This window comes from Pipistrellus kuhlii, unplaced genomic scaffold (assembly GCF_014108245.1).
Source record: "Pipistrellus kuhlii isolate mPipKuh1 unplaced genomic scaffold, mPipKuh1.p scaffold_m20_p_2, whole genome shotgun sequence".
Classification (NCBI taxonomy): domain Eukaryota; kingdom Metazoa; phylum Chordata; class Mammalia; order Chiroptera; family Vespertilionidae; genus Pipistrellus; species Pipistrellus kuhlii.
In genome coordinates this window covers 116401581-116418319 of record NW_023425515.1, presented here as the reverse complement: position 1 = coordinate 116418319, position 16739 = coordinate 116401581, and the positions used below count along the sequence as shown (strand labels likewise).

General features: G+C 42.0%; 1 protein-coding gene across 4 annotated transcripts in view; it reads left to right on the top strand.

Moving 5' to 3' along the window:
• The window catches only part of LOC118723499 (androgen dependent TFPI regulating protein), an 81770-nt gene that overhangs the window by 15198 nt on the left and 49833 nt on the right, over positions 1 to 16739 (top strand). For 2 of the 4 annotated variants that reach the window (XM_036445848.1, XM_036445850.2), the window contains exon 2: positions 6795 to 7046. The exons of 1 other annotated variant lie outside the window; for it this stretch is intronic. In XM_036445848.1, coding sequence (XP_036301741.1) covers positions 6894 to 7046 — 153 coding nt within the window. In that variant the 5' untranslated portion in view covers positions 6795 to 6893. Of the gene's footprint in view, positions 1 to 6779; positions 7047 to 16739 lie in introns of all 4 variants that reach the window. One more of the 4 variants, XM_045584266.1, reaches the window with a different exon arrangement.

Genomic DNA, 16739 nt, shown 5'->3' with positions numbered 1-16739 from the left:
GCCTTTTATATAGGATGACCTGGTTGAGAGAGGCTCATGTAAGAGTTTCTAGAGAAGAAAACTACTGAGCTGCATTTTGGAGAATGGATATGAGAGAATCAAAGTTATGTTGGAAGAAGGCATCAGGAAGAGGAGAAAGTGGGAATAAAGGCTTTGGGACATGATATAGTGAGGTGTGGGAGGAAACCTCTGCCAATTTGGTGGTGTTGGAGGAACATCAAGTGTGAGATAAGATGAGGCTAGAAAGAGTAACAAAGCCATAGGGAATTGGAAAGTTTATAAAAAGCTAGGGAATTTGGATGTTATGCTTCAGGGGTTGTAGATACAGTAAAGGGACTTAAGCGAGGGAGGGATGTGGTAAGACTAGAACTCCTGATAAAAATTCTCCCTGGCCTTTTGAAGGACAGAGTTGGGGAATAAGACTGGAATCAGGAAAACCAATTAGAAGACAGTTTCTTTGGCACTGGAAAGAAATAAAGACAATTTGGACTAGGACAGCTGTAGAAGGGATGAAAAGAAGAGGACTGATTTGAGCTTGGTTTGGGAGGTGAACCTGGAAAAATTTGGTGGTTAATTAGATTTGGGGTGAGAGAGGAGGCAAGAAAGATGAGGTTGATGAAGGCATTCTCAGAAGACAGAGAATAGAAAGCCCAAGTTTGGGAAAATGCAGTGAGTTAATTTTAGATGTCATGAGCTTTAGGTATAACTGACACATTTAGGAGATGTCCAAAAGTAGATGGATATGTTTGAAGTTTTATGGGGATGAGGAGAAGGCTGGGACTAGAGGTATATAATTTGTGGTCACAAACTGTAAAGTAGTGGTAGAATCTAATAGTTGGCAAAATCACCAAGATAAAATGTTTTGTGAAATGGGCAGTGGCTGGCTCAGCTCCCTGGGAAATAGAACATGTAAGGAGCTAGTAAAAAAAGAAAAGAAGAAGAAGAAGAAGAAGAAGAAGAAGAAGAAGAAGAAGAAGAAGAAGAAGAAGAAGAAGAAGAAGAAGGAGAAGGAGAAGGAGGAGAAGGAGGAGGAGGAGGAGGAGAAAGAGGAGGAGGAGGAGGAGGAGGAGGAGGAGGAGGAGGAGGAGGAGGAGGAGAAGGAGAAGGAGAAAAGGGACAATCAACATGTTAGGAGTGTTGGGAGGACCAGCCCTGCTCACATGTGGCTTCCTCAGGACCAGCTTTTCCCTGACACCCTGTCTACCTCAAGCCTGGTACTATATTATCCCTTTAATAAGTCCTTTGTGTTTGACCTTCACAAAAGCTAGTATGATTATAAATTACACCCACTTGTGTTATTATTTAATTTCTAGATCTCCTGTTAAAATATGAGTTCCATGAGATCAGGGATTGGATTTCTTATTCCCTAAGGAATCCCCAGAGCCTGCATTGCTCAATAAGTATTTGTGAAATTAAAAAAAAAAAATGTTTTCCAGCCTTAGTCTGATGACTTAGTTGGAGCATTGTCCCATACACCAACAGGTTGAGAGCTCCATTCCCAGTCAGGGCACATAATGTTGCAGAATGTATGGGAGAACCATCAATCAGCACTCTGATGGAGGAAAATTCAATCTTTATTTCAAAGATCTGTTATTCCAGGGGAATTCCAGATCCAAAGACTGAACTGAACTCCAAGGGAGGCTCTGATTTATATATCTCCTCCTGTGGTGGGCCCATGAGGGTCACTGCAGCTCTGCCCAGGTCACTCTTGGCGGGACTTTGGGGCCATGCTCCACAGCTCCGCCCAAGTCAGTCAGAGTGGGGAAGTAAGACTACAGTTTTAGCCAGATACTAAACTAGGTTGCAAACTCCCACCCCCTTTTCCTTTTCACATACTTCTTTTACATTGGAGGGTATAGTATATTTAACTCTTACAGTAAATAGGGTTGTTTACAGGCAACAAGCTCATGTGCTCCCTTGAGTTTGGTTAAACCTCCCGGGGTCTAAAATAGAGGATTATTCATTTCAAAGGTGTGTTAACCTAGATGCACAAAACAATGGAAAGGGCTGCTTAAGGCAAAAATAAAACTCTTACTAAGGAGGCTATAGTCAACCATGACCTGCCCAGGTGGGAATTTATAATCAGATCACACTGTGAAGTTACTTTAGGCCACTGCTGAGCTTCTCTGATTTATTACATAGTCCTCTTTTTGTTCATACAGTCAACAGCAGACTACTTACACAATGGTGGTCCCATAGGATTAAAATGGAGCTGAAAAATTCCTATCACCTAGTAATGTCATGGCCATGTTAAAGTCACGCCATAATGCGATATACAAGTTGCCTACAGTATTCAGTATAGTAACACACAATACAGGTTTGGATCTTAGGAGATGCAAGGGGACAAAATTCATCAGCCCAAAATATGTCTATTTGATGTAAAAATTATTTGGGGCTGGTTAATTAATTAATTAATTTAAAAAATATACATATTTTTATTGATTTTTAGAGAGAGAGGAAGGAAGAGGGAGAGATAGAAACATCAATGATGAGATAGAATCATTGATTTGCTGCCTCCTGCACACCCCCTACTGGGAATTGAGCCAGGAACCTGGGCACGTGCCCTTAACTGGAATTGAACCTAGGACCCTCTATCCACTGAACTAAACCAGCTAGGGCTGGGCTGGTTAATTTATAAAAAGAGCAGACATGGGAGAAACTCTGAAAATCAAATAGAAGTTACCCTTTGTAAGAGAAGAGAGGAATTACGTTTTCTCTAGAAACTCCTACCAAAGCAGAAGACAACTTCCAATTAAATTTGCATAACAACCTTACCCTTGCTTGCTATGCTTTTCCTGGTAACCCCCCATAACTGATTCCCTCCGCCTCCAGCATCTTTTGACTTCAGCTGGAGATGTCATTTAAGGTACTGCTTTAGTCATTGTGGTAAGTTACTCAGCTTTCCTAGGTCTCTCCATGTTTACAGGATATAAATATTGTATGTTATACATGCTATTAGACTTCTTTTTTTTCTCCTGTTAACCAGTGTTTTATTTCAAGGATAACCAAGAACCCAGAAGGGAAAATTATTTTTCATCCCTTACAGAGAAATAGGCTACACCATCTACATTTGCATAAGTGCACTCTGATGTTTGCACAACAATGAAATTGCCTAATGGCACATTTTTCATAATGTATCCCAATGGTAAGCAGTGCATGACTGTTTATATTACATGTTACATCATTTATTAAAATGCTAAAAATTGAATTTCAATGTTAAATGTCGAACTTCTTACAAATAAATTGAAATAATGTTATCAATATTTATGAAAGTCCTCATCTGTGGGTACTGATGCTAATGCAGGGAAAAAAAGTCCAGATGTCCTAAGGCCAGTCTCCAGGTTTGAACAGACACACTGCAGAGATTGGGGTCTTTTCCTACTTGTGCCTCAAATCCTTACCCATCTGCAGACTTATACTTGAGATGCTTGCATAAAGGAGTAAAATCTCTACATCTACAGTAATATTTGCTGTGGTAATGCCCTGGGAGACATAGCACAACAATTCATATGTGCACCAAGCTTCAAAACACCTTATAGAGAATTTTCTAATGGGGAAGGAAGAGAATTTAAGGGGTAAGCAGAGAATGGATAAATGCAAAGGCAGCCCACAGGTATGCAGAGCAAGCATGGTTTCTTTAGGGTCAGACACCCCTGTTAAGAGTGCAGACTGCCAGTTCTGCCTATTAAGTGTCTGAATGCTCTACTTCAGCAGCCTGGGCTTCAAATTCTTCATCTGAAAATGAGGACAGAATTGTTATAGAATAGTAAGAAACTAGGAAAATTCCAGGACAATCAGAATAGGGAAACTAAGACAGATAGTTAAACAGCATTTTGTAGTCACCTAGTAAATCCTATCTTCCCTAAACCAAGGGCACTTAAGAGTAAATGGTTAGCTCTTCTCTTTCCCAACCAGAGGGTAAATAGCTAAACACTCAGGGAGACAGATAACCAAAATTCAATTAGGTGCCTTTTGCCAACCACATCCAAGGAGAGATAAATTAAGAAAATAAATCTCATTTTGGTACATGGGCATAAAGCTGATGGATATTCTATTTTTCACCCCTAAGATCTGTCCTAAACACCCAATCTTTAAAACCCCTGAAAATGAAGGTCCCAGGGTGTTCTCTCGCTCTTTTCCTGGGAGCACCCCCATCCCATTCCCTTCCTTCTGTCCTTTCCCAACAGGCATACATCCCCAGCCTCTAAGAGACCCCATAAGACTTGCAACCAGAGGAGCAATGGGCAGCAGTAGCTGGTCCCGGACTAACCTCCTGGACCTGTCTCCAAGGCCCCCTATTCTCTGACTTCCCAGTGAGGTAAGGTAGCCCAGCCTAGGCTCTCCTATTGCTTCTACGCCCTTCCTTGTTTCACTGTCCTAAGTACATTTTTGCTGTGGTCAATAAATTCTTGCTTGCTTTTCTACACTTTGTCTCTTGATTGAAATATTTCCCTCAAGAAGTCAGGAACTCAGGGTTCCTTGTCTCACCGATAATAATAATAGTACTTAATTCATAGTAGTGTTTGGAGGGTGAATGAGTTGATGTGTGTGTAAAGTACTTGGAACAATGCCTGTCATGCATTAATTACTGCAAAGTTATTGGATGCTATTGTTGAAAGGGTTAGCTTGAAATGCAGGCAGCTAGGGCATGGGTCCAGTGGAAAACAAAGGCAGGTGGAACATAGGCAGGGACAGACATAGCAGTTTGAGCAACCTAACCACAGGAACCAACCAAGTAGAAATAATAAAGTGTTTCTGGACTTAAAGCAGGAGGTGTGAGAAACCAAGAGAGAGCCTGCAGTAAACAAGGTAAGGCAGCAAAGCCTAGGCTCTCCTATTGCTTCTATGCCCTTCCTTGTTAACAAACACATACGTAGAAGAGAAAAAATTCAGCATAGGAACATAATAACAACACATAGAAACAGGGAAAGCTTAGGTCCACTGCTAGGCAAAAACAATTGAGGGGATCAATCAGATAGACATAAAACAGTCTTGTAGGAGATACATACCCCTGGACTACAAGACTTTTTAATGGGCAGCCCAGTATTGGGTCCCCCGCCCTTGTGGGGAGTCTGAATCTGCTTTTAATAAATTTTCCACACCTTGATTCACAGAACTCATTCTTTGGCATTGTGAGACACCAAATTATTCCTTCTTTTAGGAATATATCTGGAAAATATCTGGTCTCGCCATTCCATTGATCATTGTTATTTGGAATTTTAACCTAGGTCATGGAATTGTGTATAGTTTTATGTCACCAATTTCCCAGATCACCTCTCTTTTGGGAATGTTTACAGTGCAGACCCTTTAGTGCTAGTTCAGATTTGCTCTACGCCCATATGCAGTGTCTAATATTTGGGATCCTATGACTGACTCTTGGATAGTGGCTTTGTTTGGTTTTGTCCTACATGTACAGCCTGAAGTTTCTTTTTTTTAATATTTTTATTGATTTCAGAGAGGAAGAGAGATATAGAAACACCAATGATGAGAGAGAATCATTGATTGGCTGCCTCCTGCACACCCTCTACTGGGGATTGAGCCTGCAACCCTAGTATGTGCCCTTGACCGAATCAAACCTTGGACCCTTCAGTCTGCAGACTGACACTCTATCCACAGAGCCAAACCAGCTAGGGCAGTGCTAGGCAAAATCATTAGTCAATAGAGCCAAATATCAACAGTACAACAATTGAAATTTCTTTTGAGAGCCAAATTTTTTAAACTTAAACTTCTTCTACTGCCACTTCCCAGGCCATGGTATTTTATGGAAGAGCCCCACTCAAGGGGCCAAAGAGCCACATGTGGCTCATGAGCCGCAGTTTGCCGACCACGGAGCTAGGGCATGCCTGAAGTTCTTTCTCCCAGACTTCTAAACACTGGTTGAATTGTTGTACAGCACCAACTACATACTTACACAACTACGTTGAGAATATTTCCCTTAGGGATTTGCTTAGAACCCTCTTAGTGAGTTGCTTAGGGAAACAAGCTGGTGATGACACAAAGTTTCCCACTTTCAGCTCTCTCTCAGGTCCTTTCCATCCAGCTTGAGGCAGAATTCAGTTCTTCAAACTGCCCAGCCTGAGCATATTCTCCTTCTCCCCAAGGAAATGTCTATACTCAGTTATGATGGGATCATGGGCACACTCTTTGGCCTATTTATGCTTCTTTAGCCACAGATGACTTGCTATGCTTCTGTTCTCCCAGGGTATAGAAAAACCATGCAAATAAAAGTGTCTGGGACAGCCTTGGGCAACCCTTGGTTCTTCAGGGCATATGCACAAAATTAAAAAACAAAAACAAAAAACTCTTGGAAATGCTCTCTGGAGGTCCAACTGTTTTTTTCAGATTTCATGAGGCCTCAGAGACCTCAGGAGCAAGATTACAATGCCTTTTCTTTTTTTACTTACCTCCTTTCAAGTCCTAAGCATGTCCATAATCTCTCCCTCCTGGTTTACCAACCTGCCCCTTATTCTCTCAAAATATATTATTGCAACTTCCTTGTTCTGCTCAAATAAAAAGGAAAGAAGAGAGAATGCAATCCTGACAGGATTTCATCAGTTTAGCAGCACTTCTCAGTAAGTCACTTAACCACGCCCCGTCCCAGCCTGATAGGGCAAAGTGCAGCTCTTGAATTGATCTGACCTGCCTATATGCAAGTCTGCACACTACCTGTTATCTAAAAAGGGCCATCTGAAAATACACAATAATCCTGTCACAAAGTTTATCAGGAGGAAACCTACGAGGGAAGCAAAATCCAATCTTGTTGTAACTCTCAACTGTAGGGGTGTGTTTTACAGCTCCCCCGCCTGCTGCTGGATTTCAGCTCTTACCCAACACGAGGACTACCGTGGAAAGCCAGCCACTTCAGACGTTCAGTTTCTCAGCCAGAGTGAGCCATGACGAGGACTTCTATATGCGTATACCACTTCCTTGTTTCGAGCTGGTATATTTTCCTCAATTATCACATCTCACAAAAAGGAAGGAGTAAGCAGATGTCCAAAATCTTTCTAAATGGTGGACAGTGGAAGTACTTGACACTCCTTAATCTGGTAAGTCTCTATGACCATTTCAGGGAGCAATCTACAGTACTTATCTACAGTAAAGTATAGCACCTTTAAATTTTATTAAGTACAAAATCCCATTATTCCTCTTCCTTCTTCTTTGCTTTTGAGTTTCGGCTTTCTCTTTTACCTAACCGTTTGCTCTGAGACAATCAATTTAGAAGTCACCCAGAGGTGCATTTTGTGCTAGCTAATTGTTAAATGCTTTTTTTTTTTTTAAAAGACTTCTCTTGGGGCTGTTCTCAATTGACCTTAAATAGAGGACTAGATTGACTACAAATGCAAGAGGGATTTTGAACTTTATTTGGGCATGTCTGCAAGGAAGGCAGAATGACATATGTTGCACAGGAAGTGGAATTTTCAATGGAGGAAAATGCCATTTTACAGCACATGCAGACTAATAGATTTATCTGAGAAAAGCAAACACATAAGATCCCACTACAATTTTTTATAGGCTCAAGGCTCTATCTTAAAGGATAAAATCACTCAACCAAATAACAAATACAGATTTTCAACTATTTACAAATCAATCATATGATTTGATCCCTTCTTGTCCCTCTAGCCCTGCTCACCTCATTCTGATGAATGAAGTGTGAATGAATGGTAGAAAAACAGACTTTTAATTTTGGAAACATGTAAAAATATTTTTAGAGTTAAAAGCTAAAATTGGCACATCCTTTGGGAATGCTAATTAATATTTGATATTTTTAACTAAAATGTAGAGTGCCAATGTCAACATCTGATTTCAGAAACTGGACAAAACATGCCAATCCTTTGGAATCATACTCCTAAGCAGAAGTTATGCGTGGTCAAAAACAGTGACACTCGGAAATGCTGAGGATTGGAAATTCAGAAAGTTCAAATCAAACAAGCCTGGAGGTTCTACTTCTCCTTCTCTGGTCAATTGCTGGCCTTTGATTTTGGCCTGAAAAATCCGAGGCCTGAACACAGCTTTAATGTTCTTGAAAACATCAAGGTGACAGTTTATTTCAATCCTAAAAAACAACAAAAAAGAAAATGTTTTTTGTGGAGCTAAAATAATACAGTAAAAATCTCAATTTTGTGTATTTGTTGACTTTATATTAAAAACTAGAGGCCCAGTGCATGAAATTCATGCATGGAGGAGGAAGTTCCTCAGCCCTACCTGCACCCTCTCCAATCTGGGACCGACATCCCTCTCAAATCTGGGACAACTGGCTCCTAAACACTCACCTGCCTGCCTGATTGCTTCTAACCACTCTGCCTGCCTGCCTGATTGCCCCTAACTACCCTTCTCTGCTGGCCTGATATTGACCCCAATTGCCCTCCTCTGCCAGCCTAATCACTCCTAACTGCCTCTACCTCGGCCCTCACCACCATGGCTTTATCCTGAAGGAAGTCAGACATCTGGAAGATGGCCAGTAGACCTGGTCTAATTAGCATATTACCCTTTTAATAGTATAGATAGATTATATAGGATAGAATTGCTTAAATGGGCAAGGAGGGAAGCCTTTTTCAGCAGGAGGAAATGCTCTTGACAGACAAAAACACATAATCCCCATATCTGAACTGATAGCCAGCCATATGCACTATACTGCCAAACTGGTCATTAAAAAATTGAACCACTTTCTTACACCTACATGGAACAGCTGTTGCCCTTAAAACCCCTCCTCAGCCCCCACTTTAGGTTCTGCCTTTGCAGTTCACCCAAATTAGGTTCTGATTGTTTGGTTTCTATGCCAGTCAGCATCTCGGGGCCTATCTCCAGGCCTGATTATAGAGGCAGGGCTGATCAGCAGCCGCTTCAGGCTACTGGCAAGTGGGCTGAACTGCTGACCTCTGGGAGAGAGAGAGGCTTGGCTGCCGGTGAGGCCTGGAGAGAGAAGCAGGGTCTGATCACCCTGCTCCTCTCTAGGGCTCACTGCTGATCAGTCCTGCATCTCTCTCTCTCTCTCTCTCTCTCTCTCTCTCTCTCTCTCTCTCTCTCTCTCTCTCTCTCTGTGAGGTCAGCAGTTCAGCCTGCTCACCAGCTGTGGTGCAGCCTGGCATTTGGTCGAGCCCTGGTCATTTTGGATGTTAAAATCCTGGCTGTTTATATATGTAGATGGTCAACAAAAAAAGAGGTGTGTCTGTAGTCAGAATTAATGGTCGAATCAAATCCAATTTCCAGTGTCCCACCTCACGGTAAGCATGGCTAAGAATAGATTTATCACCTACAAACCAGCTCCCTGACTTCTTAATTCTACCTTGGTTGCATGCCCCAGAGCCCCCACATTTCTAAAAATGGGGAGGGAAAAAACACACTTATTTTTCCAGACATGATTTTTTTCCTGGTGTTAATCCCCTTTTTGTTTCCCTAATTAGTTAGCCACTGAATCCTATGTTTTTCATTTTCCTCAGTTTTTCTATTTCTCTCATGATATAGGCTCTTATTACCTGGGTGACCAGATCATCTGATTGTCCTCCTGTTATCAAACCATCCATCTACCACTCAGATTCCAGATTAATCTTTCTAAAGTGCTATTTTTGTTTTTTGGGTTTTGTTTTTTGTTGTTGTTGTTGTTGTTTTGGGTGGGGTGGTTTTAAACATACTGTAAGCCTGCTTAAGAAGTGTTGTCTTCTACTTAAGAAACTATAGTAGCTCCCTTTGACCTTATGGAACCAATTTCAAATTCCTGATTTAAAAGCTCACTACCTCTTCCCGCCAAATAAATAAAATAAAATGAAATAATAAAAGCTCACTATCCAGCCTTCAGCCACCCTTTTCCCTCACTGCAAGGAAGGCTGCTTTCTTCTCCAGGAATGCCCATGTCTTCTCCATGGTTGGTCCCCAGGCTTCTTGCTATCATTTTCTACCTACTTTCACGCTATCCTTCAGTGAATGGCACCTAACTCTCGTCCACTTTGTCACTTTCATAAGTCACCTGAAATCCCATATGCTCTTTAAAATCTCTACTGACTGACTCCAGTCCCAACTTGTTTTTACTTCTCCTGAGTTTTTACAGCATCTCTCAGTATCTGCTTATTTAAGTTTAGTATTGTTTTCTAATTTCCACCCATATGTGAGTCTTAATATTCCAGTCAAATTGTAAGAGGCTCCATAACAGAAATTTCGTTCCGTAGGTCCTTGCCAGTATTAACAGTCTATGGTTCTTAGTAGTGTTTGCTACAATGGCCGGCACAGAGTATCTCCATAATAAAAGCTGGGTGACTTGATATGCTGACTGAACTTGACCTTCGCTTTTTCTGCATTCCTGAGCAATTAGTCTCTTCTGACACCTTCTGGCCCTTGAAATGAGCAGAGAGGCTCACCTGTGGCTATTTTCCTTCTGAGCTCTATTAGATGTCATCTTGACAGTGTGACAATGCAAAGTTTTTCAGTTGGTGAAGATGGGTTGAGTGTGTTTCAGAGGATCAATTGAAGGTTGGATTTCAAATATGTTAAGGTAAAATCTTGAGCCTTAAAATTTCTAACTCTTGAGGTCTGTGGTTGTGTTTCCTAAAGATTAATTAGTGTTAACTAATGATTAATTAGTTAATGATTGTACTTATAAAGTTATTGAGGTCTCATAGCTTCCTATAACATTTTATTTTATTTTTTAAAATATTTTTTCCATATTTTATTGATTTTATTAATTTTACACAGAGAGGAATTGAGAGGGATAGAGAGTTAGAAATGTCGATGAGAGAGAAACATTGATCAGCTGCCTCTTGCACATCCCCCACTGGGGATGTGCCCACAACCAAGATATGTGCCCTTGACTGGAATCAAACCCAGGACCTTTCAGTCCACAGGCTGATGCTCTATCCACTGAGCCAACCCGGTTTTGGCTTCCTATAACATTTTAAAGTTTATTTTTTATAAGATTGTGGAAGTCTGCTTTCCAGGAAATTTACACCCCTCTCCTCTAAATAACTTTACTTTCTAATTGGCTAAATATCAATTATGCCACCACCCCCCTTTTTTTCAATCCTCACCCGAGAATATTTTTCCAATGATTTTTAGAGAGAGGGAAAGACAGAGAAAAATATCAACGTGAGAGAAACACATCGATTGGTTGCTTCCAGCATGCACTGATAACAGGGCCCAATTGTGGGAGAAGCCTGCAACTGGGGTACCTGCCCTTGACTGGAATCAAACCAGGGACCTTTCAATCTGTAGGCCAATGCTCTATGCATTGAGCCAAACTGGCTAGGGCAGGTATGCCTGGTTTTAAGAGCAAAGTCCATATTAGTGGAAGTCAGCATTCCAAGTGTTCCTAGTTCCCTCCTGGAGCTATTCCAGGGGACTCAAAGGAAAGAAACAGGATTGGTGGCAGGCACAAGGGTAAGTTGAGGTGCCAGGGAGTGCCACTGAGAATTGGTCATGGTGACCAGTTAATGCCTAGTGCCTAAGGAGAGTAAAGAAAGAGAAGGGAGACCGAGTTTCTGCCTAATGAGGGAGTACAGTGATTCCTGGGAAGAGGTAGCCAATTCTCTCTTGGGAGGGAGAGGCAGTGTTGACTAATGGTTACAAGCAGAGTTTTAGGTCATGAGCTCTCTGGGATATACTTCAGTTTCACCACCTACTAGCTCCGTGTCCCTGAGCTAGGTATTTCTTTGTATCTTCATCTCCAAATCTGTCAAATAGGAATAAAAATAATTCATAATCCCAAAGTGACCATATGTGATAAATAAGATGGCATGTGGGAAGCACTCAGAATGATGTAAGCAGTGTGTGAGGGAGAGAGAAGATGGGAGGGTGGTGGTGAGCTTCTAGTCATCTCATCTTTGAATAGAGGTGCAAGAGGAAAGGATGCTTTAGTAGAACATGGGTCCCCTCACTGAGCACCATGTTGGGTGGGTTAGTTTCTAGGCAAGGATCATGCCTTGTTGCTCAATACCACCCTCAGCAGTTTGCAGGCTCTGGCTCCTCAGGGAGCCCTGCTTTTCCTGCTGCAGCTGCCAGGTGGAGGCCCTCAGCACTGGGACAGTCTGAAGGTTGAGTTTGCAGGCTCCTGCAGGCAGCAATGACTGGTGCTAAATGGGGAAGTTCCCAAAGCTGGGCGTGGAAACAAAGCCGTGCTGTGCTGAGGACACCCTCAGGGTGCTCATGTCAGCTCAGGCTTCCAGCGCCTCCGTCTTCCACCACTGATGTGCCCCTCCTTGCCATCCACTCCACTTCAACCCATTGACTGTCTCTGACCCCAGGGAAGGCAAGCTGAGGAGTTGTGGGATGGAGAACACTTTTAAGCTATAATTTGGCTTGCAAAGTTTACACAGTTTTCTGGGTTTTCCTCTTTTTGAAAATAATAGTCCTTCTGAAACATCGTTAGGGGTGTTTCCAGGTAACTGGGCTTTCCAGAGGAGATTCTGGGTAGACTCCACCGTTTCTTGCACCTCACTTCAACAAAGACATAACCGTTTCCTCCTCCCCTCTTCATTAATTTGCCCAAGCGTCAGGCAGCTCTGACCTCATTCTCCTTGAGCTCTCTGATGACTACAGTGATCTCATCACATAGGTGCCCAGGGATATCAAAGCAGGGCTTGGGGAACAGAGGTCCTTGAGGATGCTCCACTGGTCCACACTCCAAGGCAGCCCACAAACAGTGAGAAGACAATGATCCATTTATGTTACAGAACCCAATTCAATACTTGGGGCCAACCTTTAATGTATATCATCAGGTTAATGTATTAATCTTAAATTCAACTGTCAAAAATATACTTAACTGTGTGTTTTACAAAAATACTTTAGGCCATTGTTCTTAGCTGCAAAGGATGAGGGCTGATAGAAGGGAATAGTCACCACTAACATCCAAAAGGAAAGCGTTGTAATTATATAATTAAGCAACCACTACAGCATTTTGGTAGAGAGAGATGAGTGATGGAGGCTTAGTTTCTGGAATCAGACTGCCTAGGTGTGATTGCTGGCTCTGCCATTTATTTGCTGTGGGATCTTAAGTGAGTTACCTAACTTCTTTGTGCCTTAGTTTCCTTATATGTAGTGGATACTGAGAGGTGTTACTCAGATCCCCCACCTCTCCAGCATGGAGGTACTGATCCCCCCGCTCATGTTGGTTGCATGCATAAATGACAAGAGCATGTTTCTAACTAGTAAGAGCCATTTTCTAGGGACCAGTCTGTAAGACAGTCTACCCTATAGCCATCCTACTAAGCATTCTTTTTCTTTTCTTTTCTTTTCTTTTTAAAAAAATATATTTTATTGATTTGGGGAAAAGTGTGAGCTGCTGGTGGGTCACAGTTGAGCACCTGTCCCAGACCTGGGCTCAGCTGAAGGAGCTGCCTAAGGACCTCCCTGGGATTGCTATAGCCAATGACTGGTTGACTTGGGGTACAAGGGCTATGCTCCAGGACAATTCTGAAGGGCCACTTAGCTTTTCCTGCTACTCAGTCCTGTTCCCTACTTCCTCCCCTCACTCTCACAGAAGGTCTACGAGCACCCTCAATGAACACTCTGCAGGCTGACCCTGGAGTCTCAGGTTGTGTTTCCCAGGAACCTGAGCTACATAATATAAAAGAGTAAACATGCAGAACCTTTCTCCTCCTCCTCCTCCTTCTCCTCCTCCTCCTCCTCCTCTTTCTCCTACTCCTCCTTCTCCTTTTCCTTTTCCTCCTCTATTTATTTCTTCTTCCTAATAAAAGAATATTAATATAGAGCTTGCCCTGCCCTGGATTATGTCTAACACAATTTCAAGCACCCAGTAGACACTCTGTGAATGTTGGTTGCATGCATAAATGACAAGAGCATGTTTCTAACTAGTAAGAGCCATTTTCTAGGGACCAGTCTGTAAGACAGTCTACCCTATAGCCATCCTACTAAGCATTCTTTTTTTTTCTTTTCTTTTCTTTTTTCTTTTTTAAATATATTTTATTGATTTTTTTACAGAGAGGAAGGGAGAGGGATAGAAAGTTAGAAACATCCATAAGAGAGAAACATCAATCAGCTGCCTCCTGCACATCCCTATTGGGGATGTGCTCCCAACCAAGGTACATGCCCTTAACCAGAATCGAACCTGGGACCCTTCAGTCTGCAGGCCGACATTCTATCCACTGAACCCAAACCAGTTTTGGCCCTATTAAGCATTCTTATAATTCTTCATCCCAACCTGTCCCTCAGTGTTCTTGGTTTCTTCTCTCTTTCCCCCTTCCCCTCATCAGTCCAGTTTGTATTCTTCCCTTATATTCTTTTCCTTATTCTTTATTTCAAATTCTTACTTAATAGTAAACTATATGCATTAATGATTATTGAAATAGTTTATGTATATAATACAAATATATCTATACTTGACAAAGGCTTCCTCTACCTGTTCCTCGTGCCACCACCCTAACCACTACACTACAATTAGTCCCCATTTGCTTTTATTCTGAAATAATCTCTCATTGCAAGTATTACATCATTTCCAAAGTGAGACCTAAGAAAGTCCCGGCCTGTCCAAGTCAGTCATGGAGTGCTGAGCTGGGCATTGGATTACTTGACTCATCTAATAAGTGTTGTAATGTCTTGCTCAGGAAACTTGTGGAATATCCCTCTCTGGAATTATTTTTTACATACAAAAATTCTCATTTCCTGCAATGGTTTAATTCTGGCTTAAAGGCGAAGACATAAACTTGATAACTTAGAGAGACTAAGTTTCCGTAATTTCAAGATTTTTGTGAATTTTGTGAAGACACATGAATATAAAAATTAAATATCCTTTAGCTATGGTTTCTGTCTTAAATTGTACTAGTTGTAAAAATGTATATTCAGCTCTCCCAGGTGGTAAGTTTGTCAGCAAGCAACAAAATGGAAAACATCTAACCAACTAGGACCAGCAGCATTTCAGAAAAAGGCACAAAAAAAAACCAAACATAATTCTAGAAGGACTGGTAGAAAAGATAAATCAGAGAGCAGCTCTGAAGTGGTACTTGATCAAGAGGATACCATTAATTCTGCTTTCCTAGGAAGTCAAAATAGTCGAAAAATGTAAATGACATTAATGTTATTAAGATAAGACCAGTTGTTGCTATCTTATTTTAAGGCTGCTGTGTTATTCTGCTTGGGCTACCATAATAGAGCACCACAGACTGGGTGCCTTAAAATTTATTTCTCTCAGTTCTAGAGGCTAAAAGTACAAGATCAAGGTGCTGGCAGGGCTGGTTTCTCCTGAGACTTTTCTCCATGACTTGCAGATGGCCACCTTCTTCCTATGCTTTCACATGGTCTTCCCTCTAAGTTCTGTGTCCTAATCTCCTCTTATGAAGGCACCAGTCATAATTTAATTACCTCTTTAAAGACCCTATATCCAAATGTAGTTCCATTCTGAGCACTGGGAGTTATAACTTCATCATATCAATTTTATGTCAGAGGACACAGTTCACCCCATAACAGCTACCATTTTTTCCATTGACTATTCTTTCCATGCATGTTTTGTAAAATCTTCCATTGTATTCTCCTTAGAGACAGAGCAGACCATTGTGCTCTTCAGTGAGCTGATCCAAACCTGTCCTTGAGGCCTCCAGAAGCCTCCTCACTGAGTGAGGCCATGGTGCCTCCCTCTCCTTGCCCTCCAGCTCTTCTGTGTGGTTTCTCTGTGCCCCAGTTCTTGCCTATTTACTTTTCTTGGCTACACCCTAGCTCTTCCCTCCTGAGCTCCTGTGTGAGGGCTCCATAATATTCCTGGCTGATACAGATGATGGCACATCAGTGCAGATTAAAATTACTGGGGAAGTTGGTATCTTTACACTGTGGCATATGCCTGTGAAATAATATGTGAGCTGAGGGTGAAAGGGGAGGAGTGATTGACATGTTTATGGTGTGGAGCCAATTTTTATTGATGAAGAAGAAGCCGTGGAAGTTCTGAGTAATGTGTTCTTTCCCCCAATTCAATTTCCACATTCTGCAACTGGGGAAGGAAAAAGAAAGTCGGGAGGAGCTTGGCTCCTGATGATTGGGGGAGGCTCTCGCTAAGGAAAGTGGTCACATGGACTTCACATGCTGGGTGGAGGCAGCCTCTCCCCAAAGAGAGAAAACTGGCAGGCACTCAGTGCTCAGTACATGATTAATTGCTGTGTTGATAGAACAGTGCAGTCTCTCTCACCCAGAGCCCAGGCCCCAGGCCTGCCTTTCCTAACTAAAGCAGCTGCCTGCTGTGGCCTAAATAGCTGGGCTGAGGGCGGGAGTAGAGAGGAGGAGTGACTTTTTCCTCATATCCATGTGCAAAAGACTGCACTTCAAATGCTATAGCCCTAGGGGCCAAATGTCAAAAGTAAATGACAAGTATTGGGATGGCAACCTCTTCATGGAATATAAAATTGTTGCCCACTCTTCCCTGGAATGCCCCCTTTTTGTTTGAAGCTTTCTCCTTCTGGGACCATGAGTTTCTGGTACATTCCTGGTTTTCCACCATGTGATCATTCTTTGCTGTTTTGCTGGCTCTTTACCCCTTCTGTATCTTAGATGAGAGCATTTACTCGCATTCACTTCCCACTTCTCTCTTCTCATCTCTTTTCTCCTTCCTCTTTCTAGCAATCTCATCCCACCTATAGGGTTCAACTTCCTACATTTCTACAACTCTACCTCTCCTGAGAAGACCAAGTCTGATTTTCCAAGTGGAAGCTCCTCTAGGCAAGTGGTTCTCAGTCTTAGCTGCCCTGAGTAGAACCACTTGGGAGAATTTTTTTAAATCCTGAAGCCTAGGCTACACCCCCAGACCCATTAAATTA